At 46.7% G+C, this 27,818-nt stretch overlaps 1 protein-coding gene across 1 annotated transcript in view; it reads left to right on the top strand.

The window, feature by feature from the left end:
- LARGE1 (LARGE xylosyl- and glucuronyltransferase 1) overlaps positions 1-27,818 on the top strand; it is a 587,913-nt gene that overhangs the window by 463,632 nt on the left and 96,463 nt on the right. The window contains exon 7 of the mRNA XM_027107480.1: positions 148-252. Coding sequence (XP_026963281.1) covers positions 148-252 — 105 coding nt within the window. The remainder of the gene's footprint in view (positions 1-147; positions 253-27,818) is intronic.

The raw sequence follows: 27,818 nt of genomic DNA, 5'->3' as shown, positions 1-27,818 counted from the left end.
TTAGATAAGAGTTTGGCACCTCATAAAAGCTCCCAGTAACAAAACCTGTGTTACGATGATTTGCCATTGTTGTATCTGCCGTTCAGTACTCACTGTCCCACGTGGCTTGGCTTCTTTTAAGACCTTTGCATTCTCTGTACTTCACAGGTCAACAGGTCCTGGGCCTGGTAGAGAACCAGAGTGATTGGTACCTCGGAAACCTGTGGAAAAATCACCGCCCTTGGCCTGCCCTTGGAAGGGGCTACAACACAGGTAAGTCATGAGGGTGGCTTGCTGGGGGTGGGACAGGAGGTGGGCCAAAGCACGGGAGAAGGCCACCTGGTTGCCTGAGTTCTGCACTGGACGGTACATAAGGCGTTGGCCTCCTGGTTCTTGCTTAGGGCTGCAGCTACAGGCAAAGTCGCTACTGGGCCGTGGCAGTCCGTGGCATTCTCACCAAAAAGCCCCTCTCCGGACTGACCGTCAGCCCCAGATCCAGCGGGACAGCTTTACGAGTGTGACCTGTAGGTTCCTTGGCTCTGTTAATAGAGACTAGAGATCACCGTGTCCACTTTAGGTCCCCAGGATCTGTGTTCATCCTCAGCATTCAAGATTCATCTTTGTATGGGGAGCAAAGTTACTGATGTGTATTGACTCAAAGTCTTGTCAGAAGCGACATAATTTCTTTTTTGTGTTATTTTGTTTTTTCCCTTTTTTCGTATAATTGAAGTATAGTTGATTTACAGTGTTGTGTTAGTTTCAGGTGTACAGCAGTGATTCAGTTATACGTGCATACATATCTTTTTGTTTCAGATTCTTTTCCCTCATGGTTTATTAGAAAATATTGAATATTGTTCCCTGTGCTATACAGTAGGTCCTTGTTGGTTATCTATTTTATATATAGTAGTGTGTATATGTTAATCCCAAACTCCTAATTTATCCCTCCCCTCCCTTTCCACTTTGGTAACCATAAATTTGTTTTCTGTCTCTAGGTCTATTTCTGTCTTGTATGTAAGTTCATTTGTATCATTTTTTTTTAGATTCCACATACAAGTGATATCATATGATATTTGTCTTTTTCTGTCTGGTTTACTTAGTATGATAATCTCTAGGTCCATCCATGTTGCTGCAAATGGCATTATTTCATCCCTTTTTTATGGCCGAGTAGTATTCCATTGTATATATGTACCACATCTTTATCCATTCATCTGTCAAGGGACATTTACGTTGCTCCCGTGTCTCGGCTCTTGTAAATAGTGCCACAGTGCACATTGGGGTGCATGTGTCTTTTCGAGGAGCTAACATGAAATTGGCTAAAGCATATCCTGCGGTCGTGCTCCCCTTCGAGTAGTGTGGCCAAGTGCAACCCGACCATGTGCCTGGAAGAAGAAAAGGCAGAAATATTTGGTAATTGGTACTTAGGGATACCACAGCCCCTAAACACCATGTGTCTGAAATCAAATCCATTTTCTGCCTTGCTGCTAACCCAAAATGTGCACCTCCTCTTTTCTTTCTGTCTCTGTTAACAGCATCATTCATTCATTCATTCATTCATTCTTTGTGCAGCTCTTGTCTGTCTAATGCTTACTGTGCACTAGGCCCTATGCTAATACACCAGACACAGCCCATGACCTCGTGGAGCTTATAAAGGATGAAACTAGAGCAACCTCCCTCTCCTTAGGCCCACGTCCTGCCACTGTCTACCTATGAAATGCCTCTGAATTCTGCTTCTTCCCCTGCATCCTCTTTGCCACTACCTGGAACTGGAACTTGGAGCTCAGGGGGCAGTAGGGTAGGTCCGGCCAAGAAGGGCTGGGACCTGGCATCTGGGACCAGCTGTACTGCGTTGGGGCAGGGGTCTGGGCATGGCGCCACCTGAAAGTGGTAGGTGGTAGCCTGTCCTGGACGCTAAGGTCAGTCTGTAGTGGGAAGAGCCAGACTCAACTCTGAGAGCTGAGGGTCAGATTCCTGAGAGGTCAGGTGCAAACACGGAGCCCCAGAGGCCACAGGAAAAAGGCTGAGAGTCAAGCTTCCAGAGTGAAAGTTCCGAGATCAGGTCAGAGGGGGGTCAAAGCTGGAATAAGACAAGGAAAGAAAGGTCCAGGGTCAGTGTCCTGGGCAGCCAGAGGTTAGGGAGGCCTTCATTGAAAGCTGTCCTTTGAACTGGGGGGACATTCCTTTAGCCAACGTTTGCCAGAACGTCCAGGCATGCCGCACGGGATGTAACACCTACCAGGCATCACAGCCTGCAGGGGTTGCAATGGAAGAATGGTAACCACCAGCCCTTCACAAACCCAGGCTGCATCCTGGAGGCTGTGCTGGGCATTCACCCGTGAGTTGCTGGATGGTGGGAAATTCTGGGGAGTCCCTGAGAGGGGCCAGGTTCAGGGAGGGAGCGCAAAGGGGCTCAGAGCAGCAGCTTTTCTTAGCTGATTAGAGGTATTTCGGTGTTTTAATAATGGGTAAGCCTCTGCATGCCAGCTAAGTATTGACCCGGTGCTGTCCCTGGTGCGTTCTAGGTGTTCATCTCATCCGATCCTCACACTAACCTCATGAGGCAGGGGCTATTCTTATCTGTTTTATACCCAGGAAACTCAAGCTTAGAGACTGAAAGGATGTAGTCTGATAAGTAAGGAGCCTATTAACTGCTAACCTTCCTAGCTTGAACTTTAGTGGCTTCTATTCTATCAAGAATACTTTTTTTAAATGTGGAGTCCTAGACTCTTGAAAGGTCTGGGGAGGGGTCCAGGATTCTGCCCTAAAGGAAGCCTCCAGGATGTTTCTGGAGCAGAAGGTCCAAGGGTCTGCTCTGATAAAACGTGGCACCCCATTACCCCTTCCTGCAAGCTTCCCCAGGATCTGTTTTCTCAGCGCATTTGAGGCTGGACCCTTTAGGAACCCACAGTGGGCCAGTGAGAGGGCCCCCCATGCTGCTTCTGCTCAGCAAGTGATCACCTCACGTTGATCTCCTGTGCCTGGGTTTCCACACATTCACTCCCGGCTTTCCTACAGCTCGGGACACCCATGCTTATCAGGTGGGAGAAGGGGCATCTCAGGTGAGCCCTGGCGTGTGTTTAGTTCCTGCCTTCCACAGCATAGAATAATAGAAAATGTCACATGGAGATGAACTGCAGTGCCTCTAGGACCCAGCATCGGGGTCATGGTTATCTGCATCAAACAAAAACCACCGGTCATCAATCTGGGTTTGCAGGAGGAAGAACAGTGTAGCACACTGGGGAATTTATGATGACCCAAATGGCATGTCCCCTCCTTCAGGAGACAGACAGGTACCTAAACCCTCTGCAGCCCCTACTTGATAGACCAAGGCAGTGAGTTGCTTCCCTTCTGGCTGCTTCTAAGAGGGCAGAGCAGATGGGAAAAAGCCCTGTTAGAAGTGATGTATCCATTTAAATAAGCCAGTGACACCAAGTGATCGTTAGAAAAGGATTTCTGCGACATCGAAACGCATTGACTTTCATGACGGGGGTTTGTTATTTTAAGACTGAGGATTGTGCCACACATCAGTGGATGAGTCATCCAGACACTTAGATTCTAGCGGAAATTGTCAGGACTCCACTGGAGAGAACCTGCGCCCCTGAATCCCAGCGCATCTCAAGCCTCCAGACGGGGTATCTCCAGCCGAGCCCCGTGCTGAGCCTTCAGCTTGGTGCTGGGAAGCCAAGACAGGTCTGGTTAGGCTGGAATTTAGCCGTTTATCCTCTGGGAGCTTGGCCAAGTTGCTTCACCTCCTTGAACCTTAGTTCTCTCCCTAATAAAACAGGATAAATAACACCACCACCTAGTGTGTGAGGGTTAATGAGGTAACTTGTTTAATGAACTTAGCCTGTGTCCTGTTGCATTTTTCTGCCACTTATTTCATCAGGGAATGGGATCCACCTGCTTTAAAAATGGTGGTTACCTGGTTCCCTAGGGTTTGCTGAGGTCTCCTAAGCTCTCGGGTCAGAAAGAACCAGGACATTTTCTTGCTTTTCCCCAAATATAATGCAGTCACCTTGCAGTTTTTAATCTCTCCACTAACTAGAAAAGGTTAACTTTTCATATCATTTTAGAAAAAAAAATGACAATGTTAGTTTGTATATCAGCCGATTCTACTTTGAAAAGCCCCAGAAAATGTATAAAATGTTGGAGCTGGAAGATCTGCCTTTAAGACTTGACCTTGACGCTTTTCAACTTTGTGCCTTTGGAAAGCTGCTCAAGCTCTCCAAACCTTAGGTTCCTCATCTGTGATCTGAGAATGATAGTCCTATCCCAGAGCCCGCTGTGAGGCTCCAAGGTGGTGGTATAGTTACAGGGGAGCTGGTCAACCCAAGTGCTTTTGGAAGTTGGTCGTGGTTTTTCTTTCTCCTCCTGACCACAGCCTAGTATCTATTTTCAAGTAATTCAGGTTCAGCCACATTTATCAGATACAGCTGCATTCACCAGGCATCCTACAAGGCACCTTACCATGCGTCATCTTTGTTAATTCCTAGAATTGTCTTGTATGCTAGACACTCGCCTTCGAAGAGCCAGCCAGTTTCCCTTCCTCTTTGTTTTTCTTTCCCAGTCTGCTTGCACAAAGCCCCCAGGGTCCTAAAAGATGAGGGAAGATCTGCCCACCTCTCCCACTCATCCGGCTCCCTTCTTCCTGGAGCGGTTTACAACTTAATTCCGTATGAAGGGAGCTACTAAACCACAGCAGCTGTGGACGTCCAGACAGCCGCCGCTCAGGGTCCTTGCTACAGCCATTCAGGTGGAATAAAGGAGAACTCCCGTATCCTCGCGCAGAGATGTGTCCATTCCCAACCATTCTGTCAGTTCATCATCTCCTAGGTGCAAGCAGCTGTCTGCAGGACTTTAAAAAACAAACAAATGAAACCAAGATTATGATAGTCTCGTAAAGATTCAACCCACTCCAGTTCATACGCTGAGAGTGAGTATCTTAAAAACAAACACCAGCAAAGAACAGAAAGGAAAAGAGAGCTCAAAGTAGTAGGTGATTGGAGAAGGGACCGGGGAAGGCAGGCCAGTAGAAAGAAGATGGCAAGTTTACAGGAGGCTTGTCCGCCCAGGATCCTAGACGTTACTCACAGAGAGGATGTGTCCTCCCTGAGACATATTAAGGATATAATATTAACCAGAAGATGTGCTTTCAGGAACAATTTAAAAGTAAAATGCATCCTGTTCCTTTCAGTCCCCAAATTAGGCCAGAGACAGGCAGATGGAGGCCTGGCTCTCCAGGGAGGGAGGAAGAATTTCTCTAGGAATCCTTATCTACAGAACAACAAAATTGGGACATTCAAGGACTGACTCACCTCTGAGGTTGGAGCAAACTGGGCTGTGAAGAAGTAAAGGGAAGGAAATTCGTGGTAAAGTCAGACACGGTGGCGAATTCCATGGTGGCGATCGAAGGAGCCAACATTTGACAACTTGCTTAACAGCTGTTAAAGAAATAGCTTTAGTGGGACAACTGGCAGTGTGGGCTGTAGGGCCACCCTCTGCTCTCCCTCTGGCACCTGGCATTCTGCAGCCTAGGCCAGTCTTTTCATTTCCCTGAGCCCTCTTTGTCTCTTGGGTCAAGAGCCGAGATCTCTTCATGCTCTGAAGGAATATTGGGATTGGATGATTTGTGTCTGTAATAAGTACGTCCAGAGAAACCAGATTTAAATGTAGTTTCTTCCTTCAGCACATGCTACTGAGTGCCTGTTATTTAGGGCAGAAAATGATTTTTTTAAATGTGATACCAATTGGGCTTCCCTGGTGGCCCAGTGGTTAAGAATCCCCCCGCCAATGCAGGGGACACAGGGTCGATCCCTGGTCCGGGAAGATCCCACATGCCATGGAGCAACTAAGCCCATGCGCCACAACTACTGAGCCTGCACTCTAGAGCCCCCGAGCCACAACTACTGAGCCCGCGTGCCACAACTACTGAGCCCGCGTACCACAACTACTGAAGCCTGTGCGGCTAGAGCCCATGCTCTGCAACAAGAGATGCCCCCACTCGCCGCAACTAGAGAAAGCGCACTCACAGCAGCGAAGATCCAACACAGCCAAAATAAATAAATAAATTTATTTCTTAAAAAAAGATGATTGTCTAGTAGAGGAGAGTTTGCTTATCTGTAAATAAATTCAGTGTGACTTGAGCCTCTAGCCTGATTGAGATTCAGAGTTGAACATCAGCCCTGCAATAACCCTGGACCAGCATTTTCTAGACTAATTCTAGGAGATATTGCAGGTGATGGTAGCATGTGTTCAGAAACTGTGAACCGTGGACAGCTAAGGTTGAGAAATCTGCATATTGCATCCCTGCCTTGGAGATTCAGATTTCATGTTGGCATATTAGAGATGCTGGAAAATCCAGAAGTAAAGCTGTTAAACCCACCAGCATTCCCCACTCTTACTTGATCGTAGAACTATGGAAACAAGTTTGGAAACAACCGCCCCTACCTCCGTGAACTCGGAGGACAGAGGTGATCACTTTTTGAGCTCTGTATCCCAAGCCCTTGGTGTAGAAGTAATTAAATGGAGTTTGTAGAATAATCCCTATGAAAGATGCTTGCGGTTCAAGGAACGGTTCATCTGACACCACACTTAATAGAAATGTTTACTGTCTTTCGTTCTGCAGGTTCTCATTCATTTTTCTACTATAAGGGCATAGGCACCATAAAATTGTACCTTCTTAATCAACATCCTCTGTGTCGTTACATATCTGAAGCCAGTCACCAGCTAGCAGCCCTCCAGAACTTTCCATGGGAAGGAATGGGGTGTGAGACAGCTTTAAACCTCTCACCATACTGATTGGTGGGTCGCCTCTAGATAGCCCCAATCTCTGTCTTCAAGGGTGACATTCTAATTCAGGTGACACGTTCTGGCTCTTATCAAAGGCTCACACCTCCACCTGGACACTTCCACCCACTTTTCTGAATCACTTAAAATGCCTATTTAAGATGTTACTTTCCAGGCCCTAACCTGGAGAGACTGAATCTGAATCTTGAAAGATGAGGCCAGGTAACCACTATTGTAAACATGCTCCCTACATGTTCTGATGCATACCAGCCTCCTAGGTCAGACCTGCATGGCCATTTGCACATCAAGCTCCAGTTGAACTTGAGTTCAACTGAAAAGCTCCCTGAATGACCGTTCGGCCAAAGGTTCCCAGTTCCGTGCTCCTGTAGTAGATTTATTGACCCTAAGGCACAGACTTAATATTTATCTCTGGCGAGTGTTATTGGAGTTAGGCCAATCTTTGTGGCCTTTTATTTGACTTCATTTTAGTTTTCAACTTAGGGTCAACTGCAAAAATAATGAAAATGCATTCTGTTCTTTCAGCCAGTGGCCTTGCCCCTTTTTTTTTTTGTAACAAATGTCTTGAGTGCCTCTTTTACAATCCTGGAATAAAATCCAAAGATTACCTATATTACATGATCTACAAATATAATGTCAAAAAAATCAGTACAGTTCCCTAGCTATGATATAAAGAAAAAAAGGAAATTCATTTACTATAAAATAATAGTGACTGCAATGTGTAATTGCTCAGGCTTGGCTATAGTCAAAGGCATAATGAAGTTAATGAAGTACTAGATGCTTGTATGCCTGTGCTCGCGAGAGAGCTGTCTTCAGTGTGGCAGCTACAAAGCAAGATGGTTCTAATGGGACACTGGCGGTCCAGGTTCCGTGAGCGGGGTTTGCCATCTGTGAGAAGTTTTCCAATCTAGTGAACAACTCTTCAGGCAGCAGGAAATAACCATCTTTGCTTGTATTCCAAGTTCAGTGTCTGTTAAATGATGCCCAGAAAAGCACTCTGTTTTGGAAGTAGTATTAGTTTCAGACTCAGATAGTTATGACAGTTATGCACAAGTATAACATGCATGTCCAGTGGGACCCACGCAGGATGCAGGAACTCTTCATTGTGCCAGCCTGTCCCGGAAAGGGGTTCTATCCCCATTAAGAGTCATGAATCCAAGGCGTTGCAGGTGTTCAACGGGCTGACTCACACGCAAAGCCGTGATGTGCCCAAGATCTCCCTGGAGGTTGATGTCAACTAATAAGAGTGCTTCCTGTCCTGGGGGAGCTGCGGGAGGGACGGATTGGGAGTTTGGGATTAGTAGGTGCAAACTAGCATATGTAGAATGGGTAAACAGTAAGGTCCTACCGTAGAGCACAGGGATTTTACCCAGTGCTTGTCCACTTCATATCCTGAACCAGAATCTCCTTTGGCCTTAGCGCTGCCTTGTGGGTTCATACGGAATAAGTCTCCCTCGTCCGCCTGATGACCCCTTAGATATCTGAGGGAGAGAAGGTGAACAATACATCGCATTCTTCTCTTCTGGGGACCTAACACCCCTGGTTCCCTGCACGTCACTGGTTCTCTGAGCCCGGGTTTATTCACATGTGAGATGGAGGCGGCTGTTTCTGCCTCACAAAGGACTGTGGTAGGCCAATGAGGTGACAGAGTACCTTTACTATGACAGGACAAGATTGGGCATGTCGTCAGTGCTCGGTAAATGTAGCAGCGGGTGCGTGTCGTCATCCCTTAAAAGTGGCCAAAGAGACTGCAGGGCGGCTGGCCGTCACCCTGTGCTTCTGGAGCTCCTATTTCATTCTTCCTGCCAGAAGACAGTATTGCTTATGTTCTGGAGATGAACTACCCTGGGTTCGAGTCCTGCCTTCATGGTTCTGGGCAATTACCAATCTTTTCTTTAGTTATCATGTCAGGACAAAAAGAGTTCCCACCTAACAGGGTTGCTTTGCTGAAGAAATGAGGTAATATTTGAAACGTGCTTGAGACAGTGTCTGGATCAATAAATATCAGCGATTAGCACTTGCCCTTTCCTTTTCTATTTGAGGTTCAAAAGTGGGCCCCACAATGTGGCTCTTCAGCTTCTTTTGATAGGAACTCTGTCTCTTGTCCAGTGAAGACACCTGGGGCTGAGCTCTCCCTCCCCAGAGCTGACCACTCCTTTGTCTATTCACGTTTCTTGGCCTGGGGATGCCACTGACCAAGACAAAAAGGAGCCCTCTTCATGGGAGGTTGCTTGTCGTTGTGGGAGAGAAGCAGTCTTGCCCTGGTGTCCTTTGGTGCCGTCTCCTCCTGGGCTCCTGCACCCACCCAGCGCCCATCGTTCTGCCTTCCCTCTGTTCCTTGAACACGACCCCCGTGAGTCTCTCCAGCTGCAAACTGCAGCCTCGTGCCCCCACCCTGCCTCTTCCTCCCCCACGGTGTTTGTCGCCTTCTGGCCTATGATCATTCTGTCCATTTTCTTCTTAGCTATCTGTCTCTTTCCATGAGGATATAAGTTCCTCAAGGGTTGTAATAATTCTGTCTGTTAATTTTCCTGCTTTATCTCCTGTACCTAGAATCATTCCTGGCATATACTAGACATTGAGTAAGTATTTGTGGTCGAATGAAGTAAATAATTTTGGAAGATGCTGTTTTGAAGACAGTGACATAGAACAGCGGTTATCAGTGGGGCGTTGGTGGCAAATTTGGTGCCCCAGGGGACATTGGCAATGTCCAGAGACATTTTTCGTTGTCACAGCTAGGGAGATGCTCTTGGCCTTTAGGGGATAAAGGCCAGGGAGGCTGCCACACATCCTGCAGTGAACAGGAGAGTCTCCTACAGCGAAGAACTGTCCAGCCCAAAATGTCAGTAGTTCTGAGTCTGGGAAACCCTGACATAATGTGATGGCTGGGAAGTATGGAGGCAATTGGATTCTTCTAGAAAGAGCCATCTTTTACAGAAGGGTTCTCTGAGGGAATAACATTTGAGCTAAAGACCTGAGGACTGGAAGTTGTCGCCATGCTACAAGATGGCTTGATCTACAAGATCTAGAATAATAGCGTTCCAGGCAGAGAGAGAGGGGCAAGTGCAGAGACCCCCAGGCAGGAGTGGACCTGGATGTGTGTGTTCCTTTCGCATCATCGTGCCTCACATCCCCCGGTCAGAGACATCAAGCAGGCCTTCACCAAGCCCCAGATGCTTAGCCCATGTCTGGGCCATTCCTGTTCCCCTCGCTACACTCTAGTAATGCTCAAATCAGATTCTCCAAGTGCTCAGATTCTGAATGCCATCGGTTCTGCCTTCCATGCCCTCTGAGCTCTCGATTAACATGCTTTAGAGCCATGCATCTGGTCCTGTTTTCCCGCCTTAGCTCTAGAGTTTGTAAAGACCACCAGCAGCCCAGAGTGAATCACGGCAAAGCACAGCGCAGGGGAAAAGAGCCTTCCTGGGTTGGCCTCGGCTAACTCTAGTCACGTGGCCCCTGCTCTTCCTTGGGCACTCCTTCAGCCCCGCTGGCCTCCTGACAGTTGCCCAGTGCATTCCCACCCCGGGCCTCAGCCCTCTGCCCAGACTGCTCTTCTGCCAGCCTCCCACACCGCCCCCGCCCCCTGCTCGTCCCATTACCTCCTTCTGTCCACTTGGATGTTATCCCCTCATGGTGGGCTTCCCTGACCATCTTATCCAAAGGAGCACCCTCGATCCCCTCACTCAGATTTATTATTCTTCATTGCACTTTCCAGCAACATTATAAAATATATACATCAAGTAAAAATATCAAATATAAAAATCAAATAAAATTTTTATTATTCCCCTGCTGCCTATTTGGTAGGCAGAATGACCCCGGCAAAGAAGTCCATGCCCTAATCCCTGGAACCTGTGATTATATTATGTTACATGGCAAAAGAGACTTTGTAGCTGTAATTACGGGCCTTAAAATAGGGAGATTATCCTGGATTATCCAAGAGGCCCAGTCTAATCACAGGAGTCCTTAAAAGCAGAGAACTTCCTCTACCTAGAAGCAGAACAGATATTGCAGAAGGAAATTCAGATTTGAAGCATGAGGAAGACTCGCTGTGCCTTTACTAGTTTAAAGATAGAGAGGACAAAGTGACAAGGAATGTAAGTAGCCGTTAGGAGCCAGTAAAGTCTCCCAGCCGACAGCAAACAAGAGGGGAGCTCAGTCTTACAACCGCAAGGAACTGAATTCTGCCAACAACGTGATGAGCTTGGACTAGATTCTCCCCCCAGAGCCTCCAGATAAGATCCAAGCTGGCTGACACCTTGATTTTGACCTTGTGAGAGTCCAAGCAGAGATCCCGGCCCAGCCCAGCCCCTAGATTTCTGACCTATACAACTATGAAGTAATACATTGATATGTTTTAAGCTCCTAAAGTAATTTGTTATGGCAGCAAGAGGAAACTCATATCCCTGACTTTGCCCATAAAAATGCAAGTTCCATGAGGGCAAGGATCTTGTTTTGTTTATTCCTGTGTCCCCATCTGGGACATGGAAAGCTCTCAATAAATATTTGTTGAATGAGTAAGTGAATTCCAGCCTTCTGGTCTCCTTCCTTTCTGGGCATGGAAGGGAGCATGGAAAGCTGCTGGTGGGAAACATTCTGTATTCCCAGTTCTTACCGTGTTGCACATTCAGTAGGTGAAGCCCTCAGCAGGTACTGGCCTGGCGTTGGACCCTGCACCAGGCGTAGAAATTAAAAATAAGATGTAGTCTCTGCTTGCACCGTCATCACCCCCTGCCCCCTACAGGTGGTCCACCGTAGACTCAAAGATCAGGAGGTTGGGCTTCCCTGGTGGCGCAGTGGTTGAGAGTTGGCCTGCCAATGCAGGGGACACGGGTTCGTGCCCCGGTCCAGGAAGATCCCACATGCCGTGGAGCGGCTGGGCCCATGAGCCATGGCCGCTGAGCCTGCGCATCCAGAGCCTGTGCTCCGCAACGGGAGAGGCCACAGCAGTTTAAGGCCCGCGTACCGCAAAACAAAAAAGATCAGGAGGTTAAGGACAATTAAATGCCATGTGGTTGGCTGCTGTGTTGGAGGGGCACATCCATGGTACAGAGAGCTAAGGTAGAGACGTGCTTGGATGCACTGAGAAGAGTGTCAGAGCCAGGAGGGCTATAAGTGGGGAAGGTGGAGTGCATGTTCCAGGCCAACAGAGCAGCAAGTGTGGAAATACTTGGCAGGGTCAGGGAACAATGCATAGTTTGTCTATTTAATTTAATCAACGTGGACTCTGCCCAGTATACAGGGAGTGCCTAAGTGCCCAACCTCTGTCTCCATCCTTTCTAGTAGAATGGCCTTGGGCATATCCCTTCATCTTTTTTTCCATTTTGGGGTTTTTTTTGCCGACTTTCCTCATCTGTACAATAGGGGCATCAGTACAGACTCACAGGATTGCTGGAAAGATTAAGTGAATGGAAATACCTGACAAACAGGAAGCACTCAATACAGGGTAGCTAGGATTCCTGGCCCAGCCGTGGAGATAGATGGGAGGTTCATGCAGGTAAGCAGTGAGGCTGGGAGCTGGGTAGGTCTAAGGCCTGAATGCTAAAGAGGCAGTTCAGCTTTATCCAGCAGGCTGGTGGGGTTTTAAACAACGCACAGTTTTGCTCCAGGCCCTAGGGAGAAACCACCCTCACCCAACATCCTCTTGCCATTTTTATTGTCTCCATTTATGTCTTGTCCCTGAGCCAGGTTTTCATCTCCTAACGCAGAGGAGCAGCCTGTTCAAACGCTACGCGGAAGCTCCCATCAGCAGGCCCCGGGCACTTAACCCACCGCATTGCCTTCAGCGGCACTGGGTCCTCTGAAGTACCCTCACGACGCAGCCAAGCGCAAGCCCCGCTGCTTATCGGACTTGGTCGGGGGGACCTCTAATTATACTGAGCTGCTAAAGAGTTTTCCCAGCAGCATCCTGAAAAGATGGCAAGCTTGCCCATCGCCCGCCCTCCTGAGCCAAAGCCACTGTTCTAGAAGAGTTACTCTGTCATTCCTTCCTCCTTCCCCTTGCACGGCCTCACGGGACAGAATGTGTATTTAATTTGAGGCTTCCAGAATCTGACCTTCAGTGCAAGAAGACTGCCCCCAACTTCTCCTCACCCTCTAAGAGACCTTTTCGCGTAAACTATTTTCCTTATAAATCATTCTTTCTATTTCCCGGGTAGTTCTGTTGGTAGTCTCGTGGTTTTTCTTCCTCTTTGATAAGTAAATCACAAGGCTTCTGTGTGCTGCATAATGGGAAACAACACAAAAAGAAACCGAAAGCAAAACCAAAACTTTTCCACTGAGCTGGCCCTCACCTGCCATTGTCCAGGTGAACTAGAATGGCTGCATCTCTCAAACTGGAGAACAGGACGCTGGGCGCTCCTCCTGAGTTTGTCGCCTACTGCTTGTGCATCTGGACTTAAGGCAGTCAGTCCATCTCTCCAAGCCCCAGTGTCCTCTTCTGTGAATTGAGAATAATGATTCTGTCTTAGTCCTTTTAGGCTGCTATAGCAGAATACCATAGGCTGGGGGCTTATAAACGATGGAAATTTGTTCCTCACAGTTCTGGGGACCGGCAGATTGGAGGTGCCAGCAGATTCTGTGTCTGGTGAGGGCTCACTTCCTGGTTCATAGACGGCCGTCTTCCTGGTGGAAGGCATGAGGGAGTTTTGTGAGATCTCTTTTATAAGAGCAGCCTCCAGAACTCTGAGAAAATTAATTTCTGTTGCATAAACTACACAGTCCATGGTACTTTGCTATAGCAGCTCCAGCCACCTAACACAGAACTTAATTTCAGGGTTTTTTTTGGGTTTCTTTTTTGACATAGGCAGGTGATCTCTGACTAAAAGATCCAGCTAGGCCTTTGAAGCCATGAGTGATGGACCAGCGGCTAAGTAAAGCAGAGCCCTTTCCTTGCTGTGGGTAACTCTACCTGGCTCTGGCATTTCAGCCCTGGGGCTAATTAAATTGACCTGGCCTGTTAGTGGACATAAGAGGTGGCCATTTCCCGAAAACGTTTCTGCCCCACTCTGCCGATCCACGCAAGGTCACTGGTTTCTGTGTCACTCACTCAGGTCCCAGCCACCCTGACACCTGTGTTGTTCAGTTTGCAGTGCAAGGGAGAGAAAGGGAACATGTGATCCTGAATCTTCCTGCCGTAAAGAAAACAATCGGGTATTCATTCAGTGCACGGTTTCCTGGAAGGCATATTTACGATGAGAAGAGGCATCTGATTTCCTGGAGGTCTCTCAAGTTCACAGTCCCCATCTCTTCGACTTGACTCGCGCATTCATGTGCATTCGCTCACGTAATCCCTGTTTTAGAGGAGCCGATGGTGGCACAGAGAGGCTAATTGACTTCTGAAGTTAGCAGAGCTAGTGAACAACAGAGCCCTTGCTTAAGCCTACCTTGCAGTCTCTTCTCAGGGCTTCGGTGCTTGAGATTGGTGGCGCAGTCGCTGAGATCTGTCCCAGAGGGTAAGTCCAGCCCCTTCCCCGACACACAGGAGTAGACAGCTGTGGACCACCTTGTAACCTGCTGCCATCTACGAATTGAAGGCCCAGTATTGTGTTCAGATCACCAGCTAACATTCCCTGAGCGTTTACTTTGTGCCAAGCCTATGCTAAGTGCTTTTCATGCTTGATCTCATTCAGTTCTCACTGTATTCTATGGAAGGTTTACGTGATTATTCAAAATCATACCTTAGAACATACTTCAGAATCATGGCTGCACATTGAAATCACCTGGGGAGAATTTAAAAACTGTGAGTCTAGGGCTCACCTTAAACCATCAGAACCTCTGATATGAGACCCCTCTGTCAGTAGTTTCTAAAACCATGCAGGTGTACACCTAAAACTAACATAATATTGTGAGTCAATTATACTTGAATAAAAAATAAAAATAAAATCATACAGGTGATTCCTACCTACCAGATATCCTATCTACCAGATAGGAATGCTTCCTTATCTTTCCCAGTATTGCATTATAAAGACACTCATTTGCACTTTACTACCTTTCTTTGGAAAGGTCCTAAAGGAAAGAGTACCTTTCCTCTTTATCCCCTTTGTCCTGTTTTCCTAACCATCACCAGACTCCAGGACTCCCTAGCTATTTGAATTTGTGTATATTCATTCAGCTCGAGATATTTTGACTATTAGCTGTGGATAATATCAGGCCCCACGCTAGGCTCTGGGGATGCTTAAGTGACACCAGAATCCTAGCCTCAGGCGGCTACTGTCAAGAAAGACCTAGGATAATGCCCTCCAGATTCATCCATGCTATCACAGATGGCAGGATTGCGGGGTTTTTTTAAGGCTGAATAGTATTCCACCGTGTGTGTGTGTGTGTGTGTGTGTGTGTGTGTGTGTGTGTGTGTGTGTACACATTATATATACATATACTGAGGAAACATTTTCTTAATCTTCTTTTATAGATATATATCTATCTCATGTTTTTCTTTATCCATTCATCCTCAAAGGACTTGTAGGTTTTTCCATATCTTGGCTATAATGCTGCAGAGAACATGGTGTGTAGCTATCTCTTCAAAATACTGATTTCAGTTTCTTTGGAGAGTTACCTGTGTTACCTGTGTGATGCAATGGTTGCATTAATTGTCTTGATAATCATTCTACAACATATAGGTATGTCAGATCATCATGTTGGACACGTTAAATAATACAGTTATGTGTCAACTATTCCTCAATAAAGTTAAAATAAAACAAACCTTAAAAAAAGACTGAGGAGCAATTGCAAGGGATTATCATCCGTAAATACCCAGATGGAGGAGGTGCAGGGGTTCCCCTCCAGTGGTTTCTTTGCACCTCTGTCCTTGTCTGGATTACCATCCTGTGCTTTCCCTGGGACTGACAGAACCCAGCAAAAAAATGTGAGTGACATCGTAGAAAAGGAGAGAGCCGCCTCCTAGTCATCTCCTTGAGAGCTGTTCCTGTCAACCACCTTTATGCTTAGACATCCCTCCTCCCCCGCCCCCGCCTTGTCGCCCTGGGCCCTCAATTGCCCAGTCTCCTCTTACAGCATATGCGACATTTCTCCACAGCAGGTCAGAGGTATCTGAATCAGAATGGCAAGACTGATCCTGAATTGGTTAGCAGAGCCCTGTGGGACCTGCTCTAAGTAAGGGAATCTCAGCTCAGACAATTATCTGAGAGAAATGGCTCAAGTTGCTGTCCTTCCCAGGCAAGCTTTGCCGGTCGGACCCACATGTATTCAGCGCAGATTGAATGCCCAGCGCAGTGCAGGCAGGCTCGTCGTCAGCTCTGCTCAAGGGGACAACAAAAGCAGTAGAAAACATGACTCCCGTCTTCAGGAAAAGCCTAGCATCAAGTTGCAGCAGCAGCACATATACTGAGGAAACATTTAACCCTTAATCTCATTCAGAGTCAATTTCATATCTTCCTAAGGAATGTTTAACTGTTTACAGCAGGGGTTGGTTCATGCCAGATTTACCCACCACCTACTTTTGTTTGTCTCAAGAGAGGAATGGTTTTCACATTTTTAACAACTGAGAAGAGAAATCAAAAGACAAGTGTGTTTTGCGGCACATAAAAATATGAAATTCAAATTTCAGCGTCCAGTAATGAAGATTGATCGACACACAGCCACACCATTCATTTTTGTTTTGTCTGTGGCTGCGCTGGGGCTAAAACTGGCAGAAGTTGAGTAGCTGCAACAGAGACTTATTGGCTCACAGGGCCAAAAATATATAGTCTGGCCCTTTAAGAAAAAGATTACCAGTGAAAGCTTGCAGCTTAGCAGAAGGAACATAATTTGGGGAATCCAGACTTGGATCAGGATCTTGCCTGTGCCACCTAGCTTTCCACAGCAGGAAGATGAGAATAAGAAGATGTCCTTAACAGGCTGTTGTGAGGATTAAATAAGCTATTGTAAACAGAGCACAGAACCCAATGATCTAGAACTAGTATAGATGCTCAATAATTATTGGTTACTTTCACCCAACTTAGTTGTTATGCAAATATGATTTCTAGGCACTGAAAGGACAAAATCGCATGAGATCTAGTCTTTTTTTTTTTTTTTTTTTTCCATTTTTCTTTGATTCTAGTCCTGCTTTTAACTGGAGAGAGACGTCTCCAAAGATAAAGGGGAAAGGAATGGAACTAATGTATGTATGTGATCTGTTAAAATCTTTCCTCCCCACCTATGAGGGAGAGAGGGAGGGAGGGAGGAAAGAAAGGAGTTACAGGTGTGATTACTCCCTAAAGTAATTAACCAGGATTCTGTGGTTGAGGATATCAGGAGCAGACCTCTCTTGAGGAGGAGATGTTTTTGTTTTTGTTTTTTTGCGGTACGCGGTCCTCTCACTGTTGTGGCCTCTCCCGTTGCGGAGCACAGGCTCCGGACGCGCAGGCTCAGCGGCCATGGCTCACGGGCCCAGCCGCTCTGCGGCATGTGGGATCCTCCAGACCAGGGCACGAACCCATGTCCCCTGCATCGGCAGGCGGACTCTCAACCACTGCGCCACCAGGGAAGCCCGAGGAGGAGATGTTTTAGCTGAGACCCGAAGGGTGCACTGGAGCTGGCCATGGGCCTGGCCTGGAGACAAGAACCCAGCAGCCCCCGTGGGGGCACGGGCTCGCCTTGTTCTGGAACTGACTGCAGGGTGAGGGGCAGGAGAAGCTTGAGGTGACACTGGGAATCAGGCAAGAGCTTCCTGGGCCGTGATGGGATGCTCTGGAGTTTGGATTTGTTCTGTAACACAGTGGTAAAGACAGCCTCTAGCTGAGAACATCAGTGATCTTTTGTACATGACTAATTAGTAATAATGACTAGTGTAAGATTAATTCCTATTTATCATTCCTCGATCAATAATTTTACAGGACCCCCCCCCCTTGCATGTCAATAAGCTATTTATTACTGTGCTTTGCTTTGCCTACCCATGTCTGATCCTCTCTCCAAATGTTCATATGATTGTAGGACATCAAGGGACACATTCCTAATTGTGTGTTCCAACTGTGACTTAGATGGCTACGGCAAAAGAGACTCCCAGTAGCCTTCACTTATCATTCAGTATTTCCTAGAGAGGTATTTATCACTACATCATCTCCTCGCCCCTCTCTCTGGCCCCGCATGGCTCCGTCAACACACAGATGGGATACTCCAGATGGCTCTGGACTGTGGAGCATGGCCGTTCCAGCACCTTCTACTGCTTTATCTTACCACACTACTCCCCCATTTCCTACCTTTTTTGGAATTATCACCAAGAGGTACCTCAAAATCTTTGTATAATTAAAGTAAAAAGCTTGTATTTGAGGAAAAAATCCACAGGAGTAATTCTGCACAGGGTAGAATATTCCCCAAGGGAAACTTGCCTCTGGAGAAAAGAACTGTATCGTTGCCTCCATTTCACAGATTAGAACAGAGAAGTTAAGTGACAGTCCCAGTGTCACACAGCCAGGAAGCGTCAGAGACCAGATTCAGTCCCAAGTCTGTCTGACTTCAGACCCTAGCTCTTTGCAAAACCCTCTGCTTTGGCCCAAAGGTAGCAAGTGGGCTAAGGAGATGGGCCAGAGAGAACTTCCTGATGCAAAGTTTGTGACACTTCTGGCTATGATTGGGAGATGGACAGTCATTTAACACAAGAACAGTGTTTTGACTTCCTGGCCTGATTTGTCCTGGCTCCACCCGTCCTGGACGAGCTAACTGCACTGTACAGAGCCTCTAGGATCTGTTTTTAACCAGTTTATTTGTGTGTTTCAAAGCCGTTTTTCCAATTAGCCATTCAGCAGGTTAATTAATTGAACTTCTGTTAGGTACCTCTGGGCAGGTCCTCTGTCTTATTTCTGAACTCATTCATTTATTTATCAGCTCAGTTGTAAGCATTCTCTGGGTCTGTCTGCCAGGCCTGCCATAGGGATGGGTTCTCCTGCCCTGGAGAACTCAAGAGGAGACCCCGAGCAGCAAGATGAGTAGTGTTAAGGGAATAGCTTGTGGGTGGAGAAGAGACACGTGGCCAGCTGTGCTGCAGGGTCCAGGAAGGCATTCAAAGAGAAGGCTGGGAAGGACAAGGGGCGGAGAGGGTAGGGGGTAAATGGAGGCAAGAGGGAGAAAGAGCAAATCATATTTAGCTCAGTTAGAGCTCAGAATTTCATGATTTTTTTCTTCCAGTGTTATAATTGACATACAGCGCCGTATAAGTTTAAGGTGTAGAGCATCATGATTTGACTTACATGCGTCATGAAGTGATCACCACAGTGAGTTTAGTGAACATCTATCCTCTCACATAGATACAAAAGAAAAAGAAAAAACTATTTTTCCTTGTGACAAGAACTCCTAGGATTTACTCTCTTAAGTTTCGCATGTAACATACAGCAGTGTTAGCAATATTTATCTTGTATATTACATCCCTAGCACTTATGTATCTTAAAACCGGAAGTTTGTATCTTCTGACCACCTTCATCCAATGCCCCCTCCCCATATCCCACACCTCTGGTAACCACAAACCTGATCTCCTTTTCTATGAGTTTGGTTGGTTGGTTGGTTGGTTTTTAAAGTATAATTCCATGATTTTAAAGAGATTCATAATTGTTCGTAAGAGATCCAGTTATAAGAGGGCTGGGGGAAAAAAAAGTAAGCATAGCTTAGGATGACTGCATGCCCTTAAAAGCCAACACCAGGAGGCCAGCACATTCCTTTATTTTCTGATCCCCACCCTCCCAATACGGAGTCCATCCATCTGGGATCTTCTTTGGTTATCGTGATTCCTAAGAGTCCCCCGGAACAATTGCTGACAGGTAGGGCTCTCACCACGCTTCCCCTCCCCCACTTAACAGAAGCAGAAATTTGTTTCTGGGGAGACATCTCACCCTGCATTAAAGAGCTCCTTAAAAGGATAAAGGGCTTGGTTCCACTTTCCCCCGCCCCCATCCTTCTTTCTGTGTTACTGGAAAAGTCATCAAGGGAAGGACACTGATTACTCTTGCCCAAAAGCTTGAACCGGGGATCATTTTGCACATTCTTTAAAATGATTGACACCACAAAAAAGCTGGGTTTAGTTCTCCCTTCTCTTTCCCCAGCACTCAGTGCACGCCCCGCTAATCCAATTTGGAGGAAATCCTCTCCCATGAACGGGGCAGCCTGTGGGTTTGCCACATCAGGCGGGCAGAGAGCAGAGAGCACATTCATTCGTGAAGGTTCAGACCCCAAAGGGTTACCACGGCCTCCTTGCCTGCCAGATTCACTTTCTAGTAGATAGGGCCCTTTGTGTGCCCACGGGAATAATGTTAATAGTGCTAGCTAACATTTATTGAGCAGTTGTTACGAATGTGATACTTCAAATGGATTATTTACTTGTTTAACGTTCACAGCAGCCCAAGAGACAGGCACTCCTCACCGTTCTGCAGCATATCAGCTCGCTCAGGGCCTTTGCACTTGCAGCTGATTCTGCCGGAGTTCTTGCCCCATTATCAGCGTGGCATGCTCCCTCGCCTCCCGCAGGTCTTTGCTTAAATAACATCCCCTTCTCAGAGAAGCCTTCGCCAACCACCCATTGAAAATTTCAACAAGTCCCCCACCTGAGTCTTCCTGCCTTTCTGTGCTCTATCATTATCATCATATATCATCTGTATGTTTAACCTACTTTGCTTATTGTCTGTCTTCTATTCATGTAAAGCCTCCACAAGGATAAGGATTTCTGCTTTCAGAATGGGTTCTGGTACGTAGGAGACTCTCAACAGGTATCGACTGAGCGGGGAAAAAAAAAATGTAATATCACCATAACCATTTTACAGGCTAGGAAAGAGAAGTCTACAGACATTCGCACACGGGCCCCAGGTTCTATGGAAAATAAGTAATGGATCCAGAATTAATCTTCATCTCAGACCTCCAAGTCTTTACAGCACTACAGGGCCAGCACTCAACCAAATCCAAAGCCTTCTCTAGAACTATGGTTGTTCTAGGAAACAAGGAGACAGAACTGCCTACTCACCCCATTGAAATGTCCCCTTGAAGTCGGCTTTGGTACGATAGGGATTCGCATGAATAGAAGAGCTATCTCAGCCCCTCCTCTGCTCTGGACACTTGCTTATTGAGATCCAACTCCCCGGAAAGAATTCACTTCAGTTCAACACAAGTGCAGGTCATTATGGCCATCTTGAGCAGACCAACTGTGTGCTGTAGATGGTGTTGGAAACTGTGGGTACAGAGGATGTGAGATACAGGGCCACCTGTACGTATCTACACTCACTGCATCTTGGCGTCGCGGGCGTAGTCTGGGTTACGTAGTGCTTTTCTGCATCTGATTACCTGTACTAGTCAGGTCCTACTTCATCTTATCAACAACGGTATTAGAAAATGCATGGGCTTGGGAGCCGGATGAAACTGTGTTTGGCTTCTTACTTCTTAGCTTCTTAGTTACTTAGTATTTCTGGGATGTTTTAAGGAATAGAGGTGATGGGCATCCCTAACACAGTACCTGGGGCCCCTGCCTGGGGCCTGGCAGGTGCCTAGTAGTGGGTTGCTGCCAGCTTTGTTAGCTATCAGTGTCATCATTTATCTTTGGTCAGCTTATGAGTGGTGGATTCAGTGCCTACAGGTGAATAGGAGCTTAGTTTGGGTTTTAAAAAAATCTGCCCCAGGTAATAACAGTAGCACTTATTTAATTGAAACTAGCCTTTGTGTTAGTCACTGTGCTGAGTGGTCTACTTTATCTTTTTTAATCCTTATCACAGTCCTATGAGTTATTATTTATACCTATTTTACAGAAGAGTACACTGAACCGTAGAGCAGTAATTAGGTCACTTAACCAAGGTCATGCAGCTAGTAAGCATGGAGCTGACATGTGGATTGATGCTGGGACCTTTAATCTCTGTGGTCAGATCCCCATGTAATCCAAATATGGGACTTGGGAAGTGACTCTCTTCTTGCTATCATTCTCAAACTAGTTAAGGGAGCAACAAAAAGTATCAAAGCTGGAGTCCAAACACTTACGTTCAAGTCCTTATTCTGCCATTTGCATAAGCATCCCGACCTCAGGACCTTCAGCTCACTTCTCTGAGTCCTGGTCTCCACATTTATGGAAGATGAAGAGATTGCCCTAGATGATGTCCAGGGGTCCTTCCTACTGCATGGGCCTCTGATTCAGAGAGACAGCCCCTTCTTTCAGCCTGCTGCAAGCCTGCAGGGTCAGCCACACTGCCATGGGAGTCAGAAAGACCTCGATGGAGACTTCAACTTTGCCGCTCATGAGCTGTACAGCCTCAGCTTCCTTACACGTAGAAGAAGCGTAACCATCCCAATTTCACAGAGGCAGTCAGGGAATTAAATGAAACAACATACATGTCACTAGTCAGGATCCCATCATCTTATCAGGTAATTCAAGGTATTTTAATGAAGGGACTGTTGATGGGATGGACAGAGAGCCCTGAAGGTGTCGGCAAGGAGGCTGAGGCACCAGAGACCGGCAGAAGCGGCAGCTGTTACCAGCTCTGGGCCAAGAGATACGTGTTAGTTTCCTAAGGCCGCCATAGCTAAGGACCACGAACTGGATGGCTGAGATGGCAGGAACTTATCTTCTTACCATTTTGGAGGCTGGAAGTCCAAGATCAAGGGTTGGTTCCTTCTGAGGCCTCTGGCCTTTCCTCGTGAGATGGCTGTCTCGTCCCTGTGTTTGCACATGGCCGTCCCTCTGTACCTGTCTGCCCAGGTTTCCCCTTCTTATAAGGATGCTGGTCCTACTCGATTAGGAACCTCCAATGACCTCATTTTAAGTTAACACCTCTTTAAAGACCCTACCTCCAAATATAGTCACATCCTGAGGTCCTGGGTGGGGGTTAGGACTCCAACATATGAACTGGGGGAGAGGGGCACACAGTTCAGCCCATAGTAAGATACAAAGAAGAGGCGATGCTGCCAGACACCAGTGAGAACTAGAGCCGTGCCCAGAGGAAGCTGCAGGGGAGGGGAGACAGGCCCCGCCGGAGACACTGCACAGACTCGAGAGTGCGCAGAGAGGACGGCACCCTCCTTCCTCCCACCCTCCAGTCTGTCGCGGTGCTTCCGACGGGGAATCTGCCACCAGGGATCCCAGGCAGTTCCGTCTGTGATGGCCGTGAGCTCTGCATACCTCCCCTGCATACCTCCTGTTCTTTCAGCTCCTGCTTGTTCCTCGTGTGCGTGAACGATTGAATGATGAAAAGATACGTAGCGTGCCCTTCCATGTGGGTTCACTTTGTTTAAGTTGGAAATGGCAGGAATGCTCCTTGCCCTTCCACAGTCCATTAGCTCGGCGCTCAGTCAGGCTCTAGCGCACGTGCACCTGGTCCGCACTGCCCGGCTATCCGAGCCGTCTCTCCCTTCTTGGTGAGCAAATGAAACATCATCCTGTGCAGTGAAGCATCTAGCCAGGCCGGTAGGGAGATGAAGGCTCATGATTTGTTAAAAATTAAAATCTCCGTTCCAACAAGCCAGGCAGCAGATCGGACTTCTGTTCAGGGAGTAGTTATTTTTCAGTACCTGCTAGAAAGCGCGTGGGGCTGTGGACCCCCAGGCAGGCTCGGTGGCACTGTGCTCGGCTCTCGCATCTACCTCTGGCTTTTCTGAGCATCAAAACATGCTCCCTTTTGTTCAGTGGTCGTTTTAAGATCAACCCCTTGGACACTCTATATTTTTCCCCTATACAGATCCATAAAATACTTTCTTCAAACTGAAAGAGACAGGCTGGAGAGCCTTTAATAACTACCTTAACTACAGTAGGTTTGCACTCAACAGACATGCATACAAATGACGCCAAAAGACGTGTTCAAGACTGTTTACAACGGCTTTCAAAGCTGGCAGCATCCCACGTGTCCGTCAGCAAGGTAATGGATAACTAGGGTGAGATATATTCATAGCGTAGGTAACGATACAGAATTAAATGAACAGCGTGCAGTAATGCAAATGGGCTTCCCAGAAATAATACTGAGCCAAAAGGCCAGTCATAAGAAGGGTGAATACTGTATGATTTGATTTATATATAATTCAGAACCTGATAAAACTGAACTGTGGTGTAAGAATTCAGGATAATGGCAGGACAGTGGGTGTATGTGTGAATATGAGGGGGATTCTGGTCTGTTCGTGATGTTCTGTCTCTTGGTCCAGGTTCTAATTACAATGGCGATTTCACTTTGTGAAAGTTCATCATGTTGTGTACTTAGGATCTGTGTACTTTTCTGAATGTATATTATTCTTCAGTAAAAAGTTTACTTATAAAAATCTTGGCTAATATGCATTTGCCAGCCACCAAAGCCTTTATGTTCTCACTGTTCTGTTCAGTGAGAGGAAGAGATATGGTACAATTCTGTTCTCTTAAAGGACCGCTCCCCATGACATGAGATCTGAACCCACCTCCTTTTAAAGGAACCAACCTCGCTTGCCCAGAACACACCTCTCTATTTCAGTGCCCACAGCACCTCCAGATGCTTCAGAGCAGGGACCACTGTGTTTTCCATTTCTGTGTACCTAGTGCCTGACACGTAGAAGTCGCTTGATGGACATTTATTGAATGAATTAATGAGTGAGTGAGTGACCAGCCTTTTATAAGGTCTGAGCAGCCCTTTATACTATATCCATTCGCACTTTCAGAAATCCCAGCAAAGTCAGGGAAGGCTTCAGGTGGAAGGATTTCCATCTTCTCTCTCTGATAAAGAGCTTTTGAGAAAAAAAAAACACTTATAAATTAAAAGGTTCTACTTTCGCTTTTTATGATCAAAAGTGAGTCCTAGGTAAAATCAGGGGATTTTAAAGTAGGTGAACTTCTATAAACTCACCTTCTATTGGGTCATCATGCATGAGAAGAGGACTCTAGTGCTTCAAAGCAGAAGAGGGGAAAGTCGAAGTTATGTGGGTCATTGTCATAAACATTTCCACGATGAGGGCCGGCATCTTCCCCAGAGCCTCCTGTGTAGCCAACCACTCAGTGCCCACTTAAAGTTTTCTTTCTCTGGTTCGAGCCAATGAAGCCACAAGAAATGCTAAAGGACCAAAGAATAAATCTTCATTTTCGTGTATCAGCCCTTACAGTGCAGGTGGAGAGCTGAGAAAATGCAGGTGGAAGTGAAGGGAAAAGCAATATTCTACCAGCTTCCTGGGGGAGAGCAGGGGCGCGGGGAAGAGGGCCTGGTAAATAAGTCTAGAAGGTGTTGGTAACCACCTCTGAGATTCGCCATATGCACACTGCTAAAACCAACACTGTTTAACTTTATTTAACCCGCTATCTACTAAACTTATTTAACACAGCTAACTACCTGCTTCCCACAACACCTATTAGCATCCTGCAGAAGGCCATGGAAAACACTGCCTTGAGGAATAAAAGGTTTAATCTGAAACCTGCTCTGAACTGGTCTGAAGACATCAGGGAGCCACTTTGGACCTCAGTTTCTTCTGAATTAAGGAAGCGCGTGATCAGAATTGACCAGCTCAGTTCTAGCTGTATTCTTTAGCTTGGCTGAAGGATGAAAACTGGCTCCATGGAAAGAAAGAAAGAAAGAAGACGATGCTAGAACCTCCTATTAAACAGCAGGTTTTCATAACATGAGCTTAGGGTTGTCCATTCGCTGAAAGGGTTTTAAGGCGTTCTCCTGGCCTGCAAGAGGTGGTCCAACACAGGCTGCGAGGTTGTGGACTCAGATGCAGAAAGAAGAGGATTTCTGTGCCGTGTGGGAGGGAGAGCTGATATAAGTTAGCTCTGGAACGGTGTGCTGATTGAAATAGTTCTTGACTGCACTCCGTGGTCCCTTATACCTGGTTAGAGCCCACCTGTGTGAGCAGCTGCAGTCACACAGGGCCACCTGCCTCTCCTGGCCTTGTACGCTTGGTCTCTCCCAGGTTCTGACACATGTAGTCTGGTTCTGGCCTGTGGTCTTCACAGAGTTCCCCACACATTCACATTACTGTTCCTCCAGGAGCTGCCTGACTTGTTTTGGTTTTAGGCCACCGATTCAGCAAAGTCTCGCCATATTTACTATGGGCATGTACACAGACACACACGCACACCAGGAGGCAGCATGGCGTGGCTGAAAGACCACAGGTCTAAGAGTGAGACTAATTTTGCCACTCACTAGCTAAGTGCGAGCCTTAGTTTCTTCATCTCAAAAATGGGGATCATTCCATCGACCTAGCAGGCTTGTCGTAAGAGTCAGAGGTCATCTAGGTTAGGCACCTTGTCTTCAGGATACAGCAGTTGCTTCATAAATAGTAGGTGACAGTCATCAGCACTGTCACCATTTTTAGTCTGTTCTCCCTTTTACAGTCGCATTGGTAAAAATCAATATCTGGCTCATTTTTTTAAAAAAGCACTATTTTCTCTCTCCACATCCACATCCAGCTTCCTTTCCCTGCCATATTGGCTACCGAGATGTTACTACATATTCAGTTTGGGAAAAAAAACATTGTCCTCTGATCCACAGATGAAACAACGCCCTTCCTCTGGACCAGATGTTCACAGGAGCAGCCTTTGATTTTTAATTTATTTATTCATTTATTTATTTAGTGTTGGTCTCTTAAGCTCCCACCCAGCACGGCAGGAGAAGGTGAGGCTGTGTGAGCCCCACGCATCCCAGCCAGCTGCATTGGGAGGGCCTTTCAAATTCAAGGCATGCTGCCTCTGTGCAGAGTGCTGGCCTCCAGGGCAAAGGGCTTGCGCCATGCTCCCAGACCCCAGCGGCAAGTATGGAAAGGGCAGATCGCGCAGCAGCAAAGGCCAGAGTCAAGCTTTTTGGCACCCCTGTCCCCCTGACAGCAGGGAAGCAGTGTCAACGTCTGTCTGGGGGCACTTATTCCAAAGCCAAAGCTGTGTTGTTTCAGCTTGAAAGGGTCCCATTTCAGAAGGAGCCATTTTCATCATTTTAAGTAGGATTCACTTAAAAAGCTTGTTCCCACATTGCCTGTGTGCACACAATTTGTATTAATTCGAGTGGGAATCAAGCAAGTTTAATGCGTGTTAATTAGGCACCTTAATGAAGAAATGGATAGTTTCTGTAACTGTTATTTACAAACTTTTAGGGACCACTTCGTATTTCCGAAGGCCTTCACAGTCATTAATTAGGGTATCTCCCCAGCACCATAGGAGTTAGGTCAATAAGTAGTTAGAGTTATGTTTCCCTGGGAATGTTGTTTTTTTAGCTCTTGTACAGTCTGGGTACAAACTCCCAACCTTTGAAGAAACAGGCAGATTCTGTTGTAAGTACATATTCGTGTGATTATGTTTGACAGGTTCAACAGACTCCTTAGCTGCTTAAGAACGTAATTTACTCACATGATTGTTCTTGGGGTGGATTTTCTTTCCATCAATTTCTTTTCTTCCTGTGGGTTGTAGCCCTTAGTGGCCACTTGCAATAACCCCAAGGGACATCTTAGTCATGCTGGTGGTGACACCCTAAGTGACTATTGACAGAAGACTAAGAAGCAATATGGACCTGGCAATATGTCACAATTTTTAAGTGTCCAGTGCATTCTACACGCACAAGGAGATTTTTAGAGAGACCAGTGAGTTCAGGCTCATAGAGGAGTTTTGGGTTTGGACATTTATTCTCAATGAATATTTCTCAAGTCAGCAATATTGAGTACTGTTTCTACTGTACTCAGTACTTTTTTTTTTTTTTTTTTTTTGTTGTTGTACGTGGGCCTCTCACTGTTGTCGCCTCTCCTGTTGCGGAGCACAGGCTCTGGACACGCAGGCTTAGCGGCCATGGCTCACGGGCCCAGCCGCTCCGTGGCATGTGGGATCTTCCCTGACCGGGGCACGAACCCGTGTCCCCTGCATCGGCAGGCAGACTCTCAACCACTGCACCACCAGGGAAGCCCAGTACGGTTTTTTTTGGGTTTTTTTTGATGTCATAGAATCTTTACTTCAAGATAGGAAATAATAAATCATGGCATATACCAGATGCTTTTAAAGATATAATTTTTAAGCTCTTATAATCATCTTGGAGCTAATGTGGGATTGTCCCCTTATTACAAATAAGGAACTGGGGCTCAGGATCCCAGTGACTTTTTTAAAGAGATATTGCAATAAGTGATCCTATCAGGCCTCAAACCCAGGACTTACGTTT

Source organism: Aethalodelphis obliquidens, unplaced genomic scaffold (genome assembly GCF_003676395.1).
Source record: "Aethalodelphis obliquidens isolate GAN/ISIS:26980383/991018 unplaced genomic scaffold, ASM367639v1 scaffold8, whole genome shotgun sequence".
NCBI lineage: Eukaryota > Metazoa > Chordata > Mammalia > Artiodactyla > Delphinidae > Aethalodelphis > Aethalodelphis obliquidens.
Note: the sequence above shows the minus strand (reverse complement) of the source record. Positions and strands in the feature narration are given on the sequence as shown.